General features: G+C 38.6%; 1 protein-coding gene across 2 annotated transcripts; it reads left to right on the top strand.

Moving 5' to 3' along the window:
* Nucleotides 1-961: 961 nt before the first annotated feature.
* On the top strand, nucleotides 962-16,774 carry ppp2r2aa (protein phosphatase 2, regulatory subunit B, alpha a). 2 transcript variants are annotated; one of them, XM_084389051.1, is made up of 10 exons: nucleotides 962-1,246; nucleotides 1,710-1,781; nucleotides 3,018-3,115; nucleotides 9,178-9,343; nucleotides 9,694-9,806; nucleotides 9,888-10,065; nucleotides 11,119-11,283; nucleotides 11,363-11,532; nucleotides 13,623-13,714; nucleotides 15,474-16,774. In XM_084389051.1, the coding sequence occupies exons 1-10, from the start codon at nucleotides 1,240-1,242 to the stop codon at nucleotides 15,751-15,753; spliced, it is 1,341 nt and encodes a 446-aa protein (XP_084245177.1). In that variant the 5' UTR covers nucleotides 962-1,239; the 3' UTR covers nucleotides 15,754-16,774. The 2 variants fall into 2 exon arrangements, with proteins under 2 accessions (XP_084245177.1, XP_084245176.1); XM_084389050.1 differs by lacking the exon at nucleotides 962-1,246 and having other exon boundaries at nucleotides 1,571-1,781.
* Nucleotides 16,775-17,665: the final 891 nt, after the last annotated feature.

Genomic DNA, 17,665 nt, shown 5'->3' on the forward strand with positions numbered 1-17,665 from the left:
TAGTATATCGTAAAACCTTCCGTTTTGGCCTACAAATTGTCATCACGACTTGAAGGTCCAGTTCATCCAAACAGCTGTGGGGGCCATATTGATTTCCATAGTGGAAGTCAGTGGTTCAACTGTTTGATTACCCATATTCTTCTAAATATCTTCTTCTGCGTTCAGCAGAAGAAAGAAATTCATACAGGTTTGGAACAACTCAATATTATCCATATCTATGATGACCAGGGGGCCAATGTTTCGTAAAATATTGAAGCTTCCCCGGGCGCCGCCATTGATTAGCGGACCCCCACCTGCTGTTAGCATTCCATTGACTCCCATTCATTTTGGCGTCACTTTGACAGCGAATAACTTTACATCTGAGGCGTTTAAAGACTCCATTTGTCCATTATTTATTTCTAAAGAAACACGAAAATGTATAAAAGGCTCCATTACCTTGTATCTTACATTATGGCCCCGTAGAAGCAGATTTTGTAAAAAAATAGGCTAACGATTGCGTCATAACCACGTGACTCTCTGTCACACAGTAGAGAGATTACCGTATGGACAGGAGGAGAAGCTCACGGGCAATCGGGGGGACGTGGAGGCAAAATGACAAAATAATTAATCAGAATACTTAGCAAAAGTTTCTCCTGCTCCTGGCTCATGGACACCTCCTACTCACACTCTCCGTCTCTGCAAGATTCGGAAGGGAATGATTCAGATTTCTCTTGGCACAGCTACTAGAAGACAGACGGGATGCTCACGTCACATCAACTTCGTCAAGCTCAGTTTGAGTCTGCGCAGTACGCTCAGCCATCAGGAAGTAAGAGCTTTTAATTGACTTCACTTTTCTCCATTGAGTCCAATGGGGTCGCTGTGTCCAGTTTATATACTGTCTATGATGATGATAGACTTTTCATTTAGGGTGAACTATCCCTTTAAGTATTTATCTAAAAAAAACAATGTGTTTTTGGATGGTGGCCGCGCGAGGTCGCTGTCGGGCTTCGCCTTCTTTGCGTGAGTCGTGACGTCACCGGATCACGCACAACCAGCGCGTGTGTGCGGAATGATAGAAGAGCTAAACACGCTTCTGTACGGAGGGAATTATGAAATCAAACCGTATTCCAGCACTGTGTTAAGAAAACAAACATTCTCTTGTTAAAATATCTTTATGAAGTAACCGAGTCAGAGGAAAAGACGCTTGAAATCAACATCGAAAAATAAACAGGCCCAGGACTGATTCAGATCCAGCCCAGCATGGACGGTATATATAAGCAACTTTAATTTCGCTATATTAAATATGATTCATGCAGTCACGTAATGTTATGCGGTGTATTGCGTCGCTTAGAAAGTAAAGCTGATATTCCCGACACGTTTTGTGGTCTGAAATGCTTGGAGATTGTTAAATGTGTGTATGGTGATTGTGATTTAAAGCTGCTCTTGAATCGCGAGTCATGGTGAAGCAGAAATAAGGTCCCACCTCTGTGTCTGATGCATGTGTAGATCGTCAGATGTTTGATGCTGCTGTGCTCAGATGTTTGGCACACACTGCTGGACACAGTCCTGATCAACAGCTCGTTCTCAAATCCATGTGAACTCACTGGATATGTCTGTGTTTCATGAAGATTTCTCGATCAGAACTGTTTGTTGAAGTGGACACAGATAAAGGGGGGTTTTAATGTGGTCCTCGTGTTGGACATACAGTGTGAATTTGTCTTCGGTTCCAGGAGATGGAGACGGCCAGAGCCGCTGGTGTCTGTCCCAGGTCAAAGGAGCCGTAGATGATGATGTAGCTGAAGGTAAGACACGTCCCTGACACCACAATAAACCCACAACCCCAAAACACCACAGTTACTGCTGTAAAACAATATTAAATTAACATAGGATCTTCAAAATTTCTTCTCAGTATCATTTTTTGTGTGACAGTGCTGGATATTATCCCAGTTATCAAATCTGTAGTTTTGTAATGAAATTGTTATTATTTTTCTAAGTCTTTTACCATCTTTGGTCCTGAATTTTATTATTAAAAGAAATATGATATATCATATCATATTATATCATAAACTTCACAACCAAAGACAAGTAATAACGAATTTATTAGTGCTTTCAAATCGATTAATCGCATCTAACATAAAAGTTTTTGTTTACATATGCGTGTGCATAAATATTACTATATTTATTTATATAATATATATATATATACCAGTATATATGTGTATGTATGTATGTGTGTGTGTGTGTGTGTATATATATATATATATATAGACACATGTCATGTGCACACACATATAATATATATACACACGCATATATTATGTAAACTAAAATGTTTATGTTAGATGCGATTAATCACGATATTAATATTAATCAAATATTTATGGAAATCTGTAAAAACTTGACATTTAAAATGAAATGTAACATGACAAGTGGAAATAATATTTGTAGATTTGTACATAAGATTTGTATATAACTTTTTATTTACTATAAAATATTCTATCAGCTACAAAGTGCCCTTTTGAGTGCTATATTTATCAAATGATAATTTAGTAAGTAATTATGAATAAACCTTCAAGAGCTCTGAGAATGATGTTCTGTAACAGTTTTTAAAGTTTAGTGGCGTTTCAGTTGTGAATTCGGACCGTTCGTGTCAAAATATGTTTCGTTATGTTTATATATATTTATATATGAGGTTAAATTGTTGTAAACATAAAGGATTTGTTCTCTGGGTTGAGTCAGAACATGGCACGGCCCAGCACCACGCTGTTGCCCGTCACAATAATACGACAGACAGACAGAAAGAGAGAGAGATTGTTATTCTTGGGGAATGCTGGGATGGGGGGTTGCTGGATGGCACTGCGTGTGCAGATGCCTGAGATGCTTTTAATGCCAGGCTCCGCATGTGCCCGCCCACACACGCACAAATACAAGAGTCACTTATATTCTCAGAAACATTCAGCGAAACAATATGGTCTCATAGTTGATCTTGTCAATTATTCATTATTGTGTGTGTGTGTGTGTGTGTGTGTGTGTTGCAGCTGACATCATTTCTGCGGTGGAGTTCAATCATTCTGGGGAGCTTTTGGCCACAGGAGACCGGGGCGGAAGAATAGTGATCTTCCAGCAAGAGCAAGAGGTGAGATGGATTACTGGTCATTACGCAGAACAGTTGAAGGGTGGAGCGTAAATGGGCTTGAAATTGTTATTCAAAATGCAATAGGAGGCCATATTCAACCCTGGCAACATACAGAATGTTATTGGTTCTCACGTGCCGACACGCCGGGTTTGAATATGCAATATTAAAAGCTTCATTTATGGATGGATTATGCCTTTAATAATATGCAACGCAGTGGTATTTTAGCGTTACTTGTGTACCATTATTACACGGCTCTGTGGAATACTTGATTCTGATTGGTTAATCGCATCCGGCAATATTTTATCCCCCTATAATAACCGGTAAACACTAATAACACAGGCTCATCTGGGTAACTGAAGTTGGCGCTTTACGCTTGCCAGTAACGGTTGTTCCTCGTGGAAGTTTTGCGTTTGGTGAGCTAATAAAATATTAAAATTCAAATAAATATTTTGTATATAGTTATTTAATTATGTCATCCGGTATTGCGGATTCACTCTTTCTTACGATTGTTTTGTACACTATAATGGATTATAATATAACAAAAAAGTATGATTTTTAAACAGTTTCATCTCAAATCAATATCTCTTACTCTCATAATTATTTATGTGGTGAAATACCGTGTAATAAGTTGAATGAATGTACCATATCCCTTAAATGTCCGTCTAGTTTGAGCTTACCGCTTGCTAGCAACTGCTTTTTACATGGAAGCTGTGTTTAAAGAGCTGATAATATATTACAACTCAGATCAATATTTCTTATTCATAGGCAACGGTTTTATTCAGAGGCTGTTTAACTGAACAGTATCACCTGAATTTCTGTCTAGTATTAACCCTAAAGGCATAGTTCATCCAAAAATGAAAATTCTGTCATTAATTACTTACCCTCATGTCGTTCCAAACCTGTAAAATTTTCGTTCATCTTCGAAACACAAATGAAGATCTTTGATTAATTTAAACGTGCTGCGTAACACGAGAATGAACCTCATTGGTTCTCGCAGAAGCTCAAACGTGCTGCGTAACACGAGAATGAACCTCATTGGTTCTCGCAGAAGCTCAAACGTACTGCGTAACACGAGAATGAACCTCATTGGTTATTGCGGTAGCTCAAACGTGATGCGTAACACGAGAATGAACCTCATTGGTTCCTGCGGAAGCTCAAACGTGATGCGTAACACGAGAATGAACCTCATTGGTTCCTGCGGAAGCTCAAACGTGATGCGTAACACGAGAATGAACCTCATTGGTTATTGCGGAAGCTCAAACGTACTGCGTAACACGAATTAACCTCATTGGTTCTCGCAGAAGCTCAAACGTGATGCGTAACACGAGAATGAACCTCATTGGTTCCTGCGGAAGCTCAAACGTGATGCGTAACACGAGAATGAACCTCATTGGTTCCTGCGGAAGCTCAAACGTGATGCGTAACACGAGAATGAACCTCATTGGTTCTTGCTAAAGCTCAAACGTTCTGCGTAACACGAATTAACCTCATTGGTTCTCGCAGAAGCTCAAACGTACTGCGTAACACGAATTAACCTCATTGGTTCTCGCAGAAGCTCAAACGTGATGCATAACACGAGAATGAACCTCATTGGTTCCTGCGGAAGCTCAAACGTGATGCGTAACACGAGAATGAACCTCATTGGTTCCTGCGGAAGCTCAAACGTGATGCGTAACACGAGAATGAACCTCATTGGTTCTTGCTAAAGCTCAAACGTTCTGCGTAACACGAATTAACCTCATTGGTTCTCGCAGAAGCTCAAACGTACTGCGTAACACGAATTAACCTCATTGGTTCTCGCAGAAGCTCAAACGTGATGCATAACACGAGAATGAACCTCATTGGTTCTTGCAGAAGCTCAAACGTACTGCGTAACACGAATTAACCTCATTGGTTCTCGCAGAAGCTCAAACGTGATGCATAACACGAGAATGAACCTCATTGGTTCCTGCGGAAGCTCAAACGTGATGCATAACACGAGAATGAACCTCATTGGTTCCTGCGGAAGCTCAAACGTGATGCATAACACGAGAATGAACCTCATTGGTTCCTGCGGAAGCTCAAACGTGATGCGTAACACGAGAATGAACCTCATTGGTTCTTGCTAAAGCTCAAACGTGATGCGTAACACGAGAATGAACCTCATTGGTTCCTGCGGAAGCTCAAACGTGATGCGTAACACGAGAATGAACCTCATTGGTTCCTGCGGAAGCTCAAACGTGATGCGTAACACGAGAATGAACCTCATTGGTTCTTGCTAAAGCTCAAACGTTCTGCGTAACACGAGAATGAACCTCATTGGTTCTTGCAGAAGCTCAAACGTGATGCGTAACACGAGAATGAACCTCATTGGTTCTTGCTGAAGCTCAAACGTGATGCATAACACGAGAATGAACCTCATTGGTTCCTGCGGAAGCTCAAACGTTCTGCGTAACACGAGAATGAACCTCATTGGTTCTTGCTAAAGCTCAAACGTTCTGCGTAACACGAGAATGAACCTCATTGGTTCTTGCTAAAGCTCAAACGTTCTGCGTAACACGAGAATGAACCTCATTGGTTCTTGCTAAAGCTCAAACGTTCTGCGTAACACGAGAATGAACCTCATTGGTTCCTGCGGAAGCTCAAACGTGATGCGTAACACGAGAATGAACCTCATTGGTTCTTGCTAAAGCTCAAACGTGATGCGTAACACGAGAATTAACCTCATTGGTTCTTGCAGAAGCTCAAACGTGCTGCGTAACACGAGAATGAACCTCATTGGTTCTTGCTAAAGCTCAAACGTGATGCGTAACACGAGAATTAACCTCATTGGTTCTTGCAGAAGCTCAAACGTGATGCGTAACACGAGAATGAACCTCATTGGTTCTTGCTAAAGCTCAAACGTGATGCGTAACACGAGAATTAACCTCATTGGTTCTTGCTAAAGCTCAAACGTGATGCGTAACACGAGAATTAACCTCATTGGTTCTTGCAGAAGCTCAAACGTGATGCGTAACACGAGAATTAACCTCATTGGTTCTCGCAGAAGCTCAAACGTGCTGCGTAACACGAGAATTAACCTCATTGGTTATTGCGGAAGCTCAAACGTACTGCGTAACACGAGAATGAACCTCATTGGTTCTTGCTAAAGCTCAAACGTGATGCGTAACACGAGAATGAACCTCATTGGTTCTTGCTAAAGCTCAAACGTGATGCGTAACACGAGAATGAACCTCATTGGTTCTTGCTAAAGCTCAAACGTGATGCGTAACACGAGAATTAACCTCATTGGTTCTTGCTAAAGCTCAAACGTGATGCGTAACACGAGAATTAACCTCATTGGTTCTTGCAGAAGCTCAAACGTGATGCGTAACACGAGAATTAACCTCATTGGTTCTCGCAGAAGCTCAAACGTGCTGCGTAACACGAGAATGAACCTCATTGGTTCTCGCAGAAGCTCAAACGTGATGCGTAACACGAGAATGAACCTCATTGGTTCCTGCGGAAGCTCAAACGTGATGCGTAACACGAGAATGAACCTCATTGGTTCCTGCGGAAGCTCAAACGTGATGCGTAACACGAGAATGAACCTCATTGGTTATTGCGGAAGCTCAAACGTACTGCGTAACACGAATTAACCTCATTGGTTCTCGCAGAAGCTCAAACGTGATGCGTAACACGAGAATGAACCTCATTGGTTCCTGCGGAAGCTCAAACGTGATGCGTAACACGAGAATGAACCTCATTGGTTCCTGCGGAAGCTCAAACGTGATGCGTAACACGAGAATGAACCTCATTGGTTCTTGCTAAAGCTCAAACGTTCTGCGTAACACGAATTAACCTCATTGGTTCTCGCAGAAGCTCAAACGTACTGCGTAACACGAATTAACCTCATTGGTTCTCGCAGAAGCTCAAACGTGATGCATAACACGAGAATGAACCTCATTGGTTCCTGCGGAAGCTCAAACGTGATGCGTAACACGAGAATGAACCTCATTGGTTCCTGCGGAAGCTCAAACGTGATGCGTAACACGAGAATGAACCTCATTGGTTCTTGCTAAAGCTCAAACGTTCTGCGTAACACGAATTAACCTCATTGGTTCTCGCAGAAGCTCAAACGTACTGCGTAACACGAATTAACCTCATTGGTTCTCGCAGAAGCTCAAACGTGATGCATAACACGAGAATGAACCTCATTGGTTCTTGCAGAAGCTCAAACGTACTGCGTAACACGAATTAACCTCATTGGTTCTCGCAGAAGCTCAAACGTGATGCATAACACGAGAATGAACCTCATTGGTTCCTGCGGAAGCTCAAACGTGATGCATAACACGAGAATGAACCTCATTGGTTCCTGCGGAAGCTCAAACGTGATGCATAACACGAGAATGAACCTCATTGGTTCCTGCGGAAGCTCAAACGTGATGCGTAACACGAGAATGAACCTCATTGGTTCTTGCTAAAGCTCAAACGTGATGCGTAACACGAGAATGAACCTCATTGGTTCCTGCGGAAGCTCAAACGTGATGCGTAACACGAGAATGAACCTCATTGGTTCCTGCGGAAGCTCAAACGTGATGCGTAACACGAGAATGAACCTCATTGGTTCTTGCTAAAGCTCAAACGTTCTGCGTAACACGAGAATGAACCTCATTGGTTCTTGCAGAAGCTCAAACGTGATGCGTAACACGAGAATGAACCTCATTGGTTCTTGCTGAAGCTCAAACGTGATGCATAACACGAGAATGAACCTCATTGGTTCCTGCGGAAGCTCAAACGTTCTGCGTAACACGAGAATGAACCTCATTGGTTCTTGCTAAAGCTCAAACGTTCTGCGTAACACGAGAATGAACCTCATTGGTTCTTGCTAAAGCTCAAACGTTCTGCGTAACACGAGAATGAACCTCATTGGTTCTTGCTAAAGCTCAAACGTTCTGCGTAACACGAGAATGAACCTCATTGGTTCCTGCGGAAGCTCAAACGTGATGCGTAACACGAGAATGAACCTCATTGGTTCTTGCTAAAGCTCAAACGTGATGCGTAACACGAGAATTAACCTCATTGGTTCTTGCAGAAGCTCAAACGTGCTGCGTAACACGAGAATGAACCTCATTGGTTCTTGCTAAAGCTCAAACGTGATGCGTAACACGAGAATTAACCTCATTGGTTCTTGCAGAAGCTCAAACGTGATGCGTAACACGAGAATTAACCTCATTGGTTCTCGCAGAAGCTCAAACGTGCTGCGTAACACGAGAATTAACCTCATTGGTTATTGCGGAAGCTCAAACGTACTGCGTAACACGAGAATGAACCTCATTGGTTCTTGCTAAAGCTCAAACGTGATGCGTAACACGAGAATGAACCTCATTGGTTCTTGCTAAAGCTCAAACGTGATGCGTAACACGAGAATGAACCTCATTGGTTCTTGCTAAAGCTCAAACGTGATGCGTAACACGAGAATTAACCTCATTGGTTCTTGCTAAAGCTCAAACGTGATGCGTAACACGAGAATTAACCTCATTGGTTCTTGCAGAAGCTCAAACGTGATGCGTAACACGAGAATTAACCTCATTGGTTCTCGCAGAAGCTCAAACGTGCTGCGTAACACGAGAATGAACCTCATTGGTTCTTGCTAAAGCTCAAACGTGATGCGTAACACGAGAATGAACCTCATTGGTTCTTGCTAAAGCTCAAACGTGATGCGTAACACGAGAATGAACCTCATTGGTTCTCGCAGAAGCTCAAACGTGATGCGTAACACGAGAATGAACCTCATTGGTTCTCGCAGAAGCTCAAACGTGATGCATAACACGAGAATTAACCTCATTGGTTCTCGCAGAAGCTCAAACGTGCTGCGTAACACGAGAATGAACCTCATTGGTTCTTGCTGAAGCTCAAACGTGCTGCGTAACACGAAAATGAACCTCATTGGTTCTCGCAGAAGCTCAAACGTGCTGCGTAACACGAGATTGAACCTCATTGGTTCTCGCAAGGAGGAAAATCAGCAGCTGTGCATTAAAATCATGTAATGCACATCTAGCTGTGTTTCATCCCTTACATGTGGCATTTCTGTGTCCTGTCAGAGTAAGAACCTGCCACAGTGCCATGCGGAGTATAACGTCTACAGCACGTTCCAGAGTCACGAGCCAGAGTTCGACTATCTGAAGAGTCTGGAAATCGAGGAAAAGATCAACAAGATCCGCTGGCTTCCTCAGAAAAATGCTGCACACTTCCTGTTGTCGACAAACGGTGAGCTAACCGATGAAGTGAAGTGTTATTTCAGTATTTCTTAGATACTATTATTTATTAATATTTTGAATTCACTTTTATTTTAATTTCAAAAGTTGTCATTTTGTTACATGCATTTGTCATTTTTATAATTCTATTTAGTTTTAAAGTCATTTTAGTCCTTCAGGTTGAACCTATTTAAGTTAATTTCCCAAGATAACGTTTCTTATTTTCTTTTAGGTTTTTCATCCAGTGTTTATATTTTATTTGAGCTTTAGTTCAATTACTGAAAATTGTTTTAGTTTAACACTGGCGCAGATACAGACTCATTTATACATGTAGCCAGTGCTTCATTATTGTATTGCATACAGATAAAACCATCAAGCTCTGGAAAATCAGTGAACGAGACAAGAGACCAGAGGGGTATAACCTCAAAGAAGAGGACGGCCGCTACAGGCATCCGTCATCGCTCACAACACTACGGGTGTGTTCAGACTCACACACTCTCAGGATTATGTTAATGCGTTAACAAACCCATTGGAGTAACACGCTTTGCTCCGCACAGGTTCCCGTGTTCCAGCCGATGGATCTGATGGTGGAGGCGAGTCCACGGCGGGTCTACGCCAACGCTCACACCTACCACATCAACTCCATCTCAGTCAACAGCGACAACGAGACGTATCTGTCCGCCGATGACCTCAGGGTCAACCTATGGCACCTGGACTTCACCGACCGAAGCTTCAGTATCCTGTTTATACATTTTGCACTACTGTCAGTAAGATTTTGGTTTTATATGGTTTTGAAAGTCTCTTCTGCTCACCAAGGCTGGAATTTTTTTTTTTTTTTTTTTTTTTTTTTTTTTTACAAAAATACAGTAAAAACAATAATATTGTGAAATATTATTACAATTTAAAATAGCACTTATTCTATTTTAATATATTTTAAAATGTAATTTATTCCTTGTGATCAAAGCTGAATTTTCAGCACCATATTCAGTGTCACATGATCCTTCAGAAATCATTAAAAAAAAATTCCCGAAAGATAAATCGCACCATCTTTGAGAGACAGAAAACACAGATAAGTTGCGTCGGTGTGTCACACTTTATTACATTCAGAAATAATGTAAAATACTGGTATATAACACAATAATACAAACATTATAAACACTGCAAACATTTGAGTTCCCCTCACTCAACAACAAATACTATAAATGTAATGATATTCAGAACAGAACAGGAATGAAAAATATAAGTATAAAACAAACATAAATTATAGTGATATTCGCTGTGAACAACATTTTCTGCGGGTCTTAAAAAGTTATTAAATCAGAGCTGAAAATCTTAAATTCATAAAGGTAGGGCATTCAATTTTGCATGAAATGTAAAAAATGTATGTCTTCCTCAGTATTTTTGTCCTGTTTTTTATTTATTTACATCGTCTTTGATACATTTACCTGAGATGCATGTAAAATTAAGTCAATTTAACAAAATTAAGTGAGTTTATGCTTAAAACAAGAACAAATGTCAATGAGTTTCCCTTTGAATTAAGTCGATTTTTCTGCAGATATTTGTTCTTGTTTTAAGCAAAACTCATTTCATTTTGATCAATTTCACAGAAAACAAGACTATTTCATGTAATTTTGCATCTCCAGTGAATGTATCTTGATGAATGTTTCATAGTAGTTAGCAAAGCACTGGTGATTGGGTGATTTACCTCTTCCTTTGAATTGTTTTTCATGTTTTTTCCTCATATTATACACTGTCTTACTGAAGTTTAGCCCTTAACCACTGACTCAGACATTGTTGACATCAAGCCGGCCAACATGGAGGAGCTGACGGAGGTGATCACGGCTTCAGAGTTTCACCCGCTCCAGTGCAACACGTTTGTGTACGGCAGCAGCAAGGGCTCAGTGCGCCTGTGTGACATGCGGGCGTCCGCTCTGTGTGACCAACACTCAAAATGTTAGTCTCTGAAGTTTCACTTGCCTTTCACTGATCGAGTAAACCCTTCAGAACTCATTTATCGTGTGTTTCTGCGTAGTGTTTGAGGAACCCGAGGACCCCAGCACACGGTCCTTCTTCTCTGAAATCATCTCATCCATCTCAGACGTCAAGTTCAGTCACAGCGGCCGATACATGATGACCAGAGATTATCTGACCCTCAAGATCTGGGACCTTCACATGGAGAGTCGGCCGGTGGAAATATACCAGGTATGTCTGTAGAGATCATGAATTTTGTGCTGACGATTAATTGCCATACCAAAAAATTGTGATTAATGATTTAAATATGTTTTGTTTACATCACAGTGTAAGCCTAACACATTATATCCTCCTGGGACCCAGGAATAGACTTTTGTCCACTGTAGTGTACATTATATTTTAGTGAATTTCTCTGACACCACACGTCACAACCTGGGTGTCCTGTAAAGAGCACATTAAGGGCTTTTCAGAGATACCAAATGTTTGGAGGTTTCACCATGAAAACAACTTCTCCTTGGTCTTTAAAAATGTCTGACATTAATTTAGTGATCAAATGTAGCACTCTTATGGAAATATGATAATATATTGTAATTGTAATTTAAATCGGACTACTTTTCAAATTGTATTTCATAAACCAACATCTCAGTAAAACGTTATGGGGTTTCAAATAAAAAAATGACTTTCTGTTATAGAACAGGGCATTGATTTCATACATGTCCACTGTAGAGGACATCAGGACTTAAATCATGTTTATCAGGCATTTGGGGAGACACAACAAGAGAATATGGAAATAAGTTATACATCAATATTCCAATGAAGTATTAAAATGTGGCTAATTATTACTCCAATTATTACACTTCTTTTTTCATTAAATGTTGCTCCAAGAACACATTAATGTGCAAATTAGATACAGTGTATAGACACATTGTATTGAATGGGAATATTAATTTATGGCCATTTTACCCACATATTGCATAAAGTAAAATGGTGTATCAATTCATTCCGTTATCTTTCATAACATAGTTGAGAATCGTCTTTATACAAATTTAGTACAAATTATACATGTATAATTCTCTGAAAATTAATATAGTATTATGCGGTCTGATTAAACCCACAATCCTTAATTTTGTAATCTTTGGTACTTAACTTTTTCTTTTCTTTTATTATGTTCTTTGGCAAAATAGTTGGGATTAGATCGAATAACCACGATCCTATGATTTATCAATAATCGTTGTATGATTATATAATAATCGTAAATGTCCTGCTTTTATTCATGCACTTCATTTGGACTGGGGATTTAAAATTTAGAAAAGCATTATTAAAGTCGCTTATGGTATAAAATGGTATAAAATTTAGGTTTAAATTTCAGGTTTTTAGAAGTCATACCTTGTTTGAGTATTTAAATATTTTCCCTCATTATCTTTAAATTCATCTTTGGCGTCTTAATGAAACGTTGCAATGCCCAGTTTGTGAACCAGTCGTTCTGTTAAATTGGATCTTTGTAAAAGATGAAATGGTCTGAGAGTGATTCGTTCTCGCATCGTGCCGATCCAGACTCAATGATCCACTTGCAGCAGTTAAAGACTCCCTGGATTATTAACAAGTAACAACTTAAATCAAAGATATTTTATGAATTCAGAAGAATTGGAAAACAGCATATGAACCGCTTTTCTAATATGTTTGTGTTCTTTTTAACCGTGACTCTACATTAATTGTAATTACATGGGAAAAAAAACAGCCAAGACATTCTTTAAAGTTTCACCTTTTCCATGAAAGAGGCTTGAAACTAGTAAATGCTCATTTTCTTTTTGTGAATTACTCCTCTAAACAAAATACTGATTTAGCAACATTGACCACTAGGTGGCATCAGGAATTTACTTCTTGTTCAAATTTTAATGTGGTGATTTTTGCATTCCTTGAAAATATCATTTTTCCATAATGCAAGTCTTTTGGCTCAGAATATTCAGCAGTAAGTTAAAGGAGAAGCCATCAGGATGTAATTGGATTATGAAAAGTTGGCTTATGATGCACTACATTAATGATATATTTCAATTAGTGTTAATATAAATTCTGAGCTTTTTGCACATTGGATTTAGAAATAATTAGTCTGCAAAAGTCTGTAAGCTCAAAACATTTTAGACCCGTTTACACCTGTATTGGGCGTCATCCACTTGTGATCCGATCGACCAAAACGCATCTTAGCACCAGATATAAACAGGGCCTGAATCATAAACGAGCTTTCTTTGCTATCGTGTCCTTATATCAGAAGCACTGAAGTACCATCAGCGTGTTGTGTGACTTTGATCTCTCTCTCTCATCAGGTTCATGGTTATCTCAGGAGTAAGCTGTGCTCTCTGTACGAGAACGACTGCATCTTTGATAAGTTTGAGTGCTGCTGGGGGGGCGACGACAGGTGAGGAGATGTTCTGAGATGAGATGAGTGACTAAAGCATCTTCAGTTTATGATAAAAGCAAATGCAAATCAAACCTTGAATAGGCATGAGCTGTGTGTTCTCACTGCGGGGTCTTCCCTGCCAGATCACTGTGAACAGTTTATCAGACTCGAGCTTTTATCTTTGACTAACAAATACAGACACACACAATACTGTTTCCGAAACGTCCTGATTTTGAGCTTAAGTACATGAAACTACATTAAATAGAATATTTATGATAATTTTGGGGGGGGTTTGCAGATATTAAAGATAACAATTTTATATTTATAAATGTATTACTGCCATTGAAATGTTTGGGGTCAGTAAGAGGTTGTTGTTTTTGGTTGAAAGAAATTGATACTTTTATTCAGCGATGATGCATTAAATTGATCAAAAATGACCGTAAAGACATTTATAATGTTACAAAAGATTAAGTAAATGCTGTAATTTTGAACTTTTTATTCATCAAAGAATCTTAATTCTTTTTAAGTTTCTTGAGCAGCAAATCAGCATATTAGAATGATTTCTGAAGGATCATGTGACACTGAAGACTGGAGTAATGATGCTGAAAATTCAGCTTTGATCACAGAAATAAATTACATTTAAAAACAAGTGATTTTAAATTTAAATAATATTTCACAATTTTTTTTTTTTTTTCATATAAATGGTGGGCTGAAGAGACTTCTTTCAAAAACATTAAAAGATCTTATCGACCCAAACATTCAAACATGTCAGTAAAAACTGCTGAAGTGAATGAAATTAAACACTTTATTTTACACATTTATTCTGTTCACATTTGAAAAGAAAAATTGTTAAAAATATTTTTGCCTTAGCTTAGTTATCGAAAACTGGATATTTTTTTAGCCAATTTTTCACTGTACTTTGCAGCAATGGCTTTTTGGCTAAGATATACACACACAAATATATATATATATATATGGGTCAATGACGTGACGGGTCATTTTTTTTTTTGTCCAAAGGCCTTAATAATAATAATAATAATAATAATAATAATAATAAAAAACAAATATATAACATCCAAAGTATGTAAGGTAGTACAACTTGATCTCTTTTACTGAATCCAAAAGGTTTTAATTATATTTTACTACATATAAAGGTATTTTAAAGATTTTGAAGTGTCAAAAGGTCATTCGGTAAAACCGATATAGTAAATATTTAAATGGAATAATATTGTTTTTAATAACTAAAGGAACTACAATAATACAAATATAAAGCAGATAAGGCTCTTTTTTTTACATTTCCCCTTTTCTCTTTTCCCTGTGCAATGTTTTACTTGAATATGTTGGAGTCCAATAAATGATTACATTTATGAGATCAGTGATAATTTTATTTAATATTTCTTCTGTGGTACACACTATATACTATCTCAACATCAATGTCAAATCAGTTTCTAACTTTCAAATCAGTGGTTAAACCAAATGACTTTTTTGGTGACACATTTTTTCCATCTTGTAAAAAAATGACAAAAAACAGTGTTAATTGATTGTACAAACCACAAAATCTTATTGTTAACACCTAGGTAAACTAAAAAATGGTTTCAAATATAGTTATATCTCCATTCTATTTTTTTACACTTTTAAAAACCTTATTCAATGACCCACATATATATGTATATGTATCTCGGTCAGCCCTACATTTTAATAGATACATTTTGCTAGTAACTTTTCAGACTATTTAGATCTGCCTATTTACTCTCTTATTTTTCATCTCCATTCTCAGTGAGGTCATGACGGGGTCCTATAACAACTTCTTCCGGATGTTCGATCGGGACGCCCAGCGCGACGCGACCCTCGAGGCCTCGTGGGAGAGCGGCTCCCCCGGCCTCCCGCTCAAGACCTGGCGCGTGTGTGCGGGGAGCAGACGCAAGAGGAACGAGATCGGCGTGGACTGCCTGGACTTCAGCAGAAAGATCCTCTACACCTCCTGGCATCCTCAGGATAACATTGTTGCGTTGGCGACAGTCAATAACCTTTACATATTCCAGGAGAAACTGAATTAGGAATTTCAAACTGCTTCGTCCTCATTCCTAGCTCCAGGAGTAAGGCGGGATACATGCTAATCTGGTATCCATGCACAACCTCTCTCCTGAAACTCATAGTCTTAATATTAACCACTGTAGTACACGAAAAAACCTTTGGATTATTCTATTACGTTAATTGATACACTGTAGGCCGGAGAAGGGATTTTTAGTTGTATTACTGTATTTGTTTTGGGGTTTTTTTTATTTTGCACATTTTGATCTGTCCGTTTTAGCTTTAATCCGAAACCCCATGCACTGCTGGGTTATTTTTCCACGTCTCGAACACGCAACCAAAACGACCCTCAAGCAACCCACAAAATCCCGTTTAATAAGTTTGCATAATCATGATTAACACTGAATCAGTTGTACAAAACCTCATGCTCTGATCGCTCCCTTCTGGCCTGGTGCAACAGGACGTTTCCTTCACCTAACGCTCAGTCTAATGCCTGACATTTATCCACAAGTGCAATTGACTTGAAGTTGCAGGGTTCCCGAATAGCTACATTTATTCCCTACATTGAGTCCCTAATGGGTACAACTAATTGTGGCATTAATTTTATGCAATATATTAGTCTTTGTGGGAAGGGAGACTTTTTATCTCTTTTAATAGGGACACACAAATATTTTAAGTCTTAAGTAATTGTTTGTGCAGATGTGCATGTTTTATAATGTCTTATGATTTTCGGCATCTTATGATGTGTGTCGTTTTATTTGCGGCTTTTTAATACAGAATGGTTCCTATGAGGTAAAGAATGCTCTAGATATTTTTATATAAATTTTCGCAAATTTAAATCATGTCCTTGACAGTATTCAGTGTATTAATGCAGTCATGTGACTGTCTTTTGAGCTGTTGATTGATTGGTGCAGAATGATTCTGTATAATGGAGTGCGTTTACATGGAAATCAGGCCTGCTGTATATGAACAAACCCAGAACTATGTTCCCTTTATCTTAATAGTTGTAAAACCCAAATGTAAAAATAAAACTTAATTTTAAGACTGAAAAACTAAACTTCTTGGGGTCATTTTTCCAGCAAAGGAGAATCCATTACAATGTAGTTTTATTATAAAGCAGGTAAGAGAAGATTATACAGAGTAGAATCACTTTTCTTTGAACATCTGCCCCATATTTAGGTTAGCAGGAACAAATAGGACATCCAGAAATGAATCTGTGCCTGAGCTATTTTAGGTTTTGGTGATCTGTGAACTGTACTAGTGGGTTTTTAGGTTGTCATTATTGCAGTACATGTAGACATTGTATGTTGTCTTTCAATTTAGGGGCAACATCCGTAATACGCATATAAAAATACAGACTGTCATTGAAAGTAAATAACATTATTTTCAGGATTTCAGCACGTTTATATCAGCATTGTACATTTATCTCGATCTGTCTATCTCTATATGGCTGTATCTGTCTATCTCTATATGTCTGTGTCTATCTGTCTGTCTATCTCTATATCTCTTTGTCTATATGTCTATCTCTATATGTCTGTGTCTATCTGTCTGTCTATCTCTATATGTCTGTGTCTATCTGTCTGTCTATCTCTATATCTCTTTGTCTATATGTCTATCTCTATATGTCTGTGTCTATCTGTCTGTCTATCTCTATATGTCTGTCTATCTGTCTATCTCTATATGTCTGTGTCTATCTGTCTATCTCTATATGTCTGTGTCTATCTGTCTATCTCTATATGTCTGTGTCTATCTGTCTGTCTATCTATGTCTGTCAATCTGTCTGTTTATCTCTATATGTCTGTGTCTATGTCTGTCTATCTCTATATGTCTGTGTCTATCTGTATGTCTGTGTCTATCTGTCTGTTTATCTCTATATGTCTGTGTCTATCTGTCTGTCTATCTCTATATGTCTGTGTCTATCTGTCTGTTTATCTCTAT

Source organism: Rutilus rutilus (assembly GCF_951802725.1).
Source record: "Rutilus rutilus genome assembly, chromosome: 19".
Classification (NCBI taxonomy): domain Eukaryota; kingdom Metazoa; phylum Chordata; class Actinopteri; order Cypriniformes; family Leuciscidae; genus Rutilus; species Rutilus rutilus.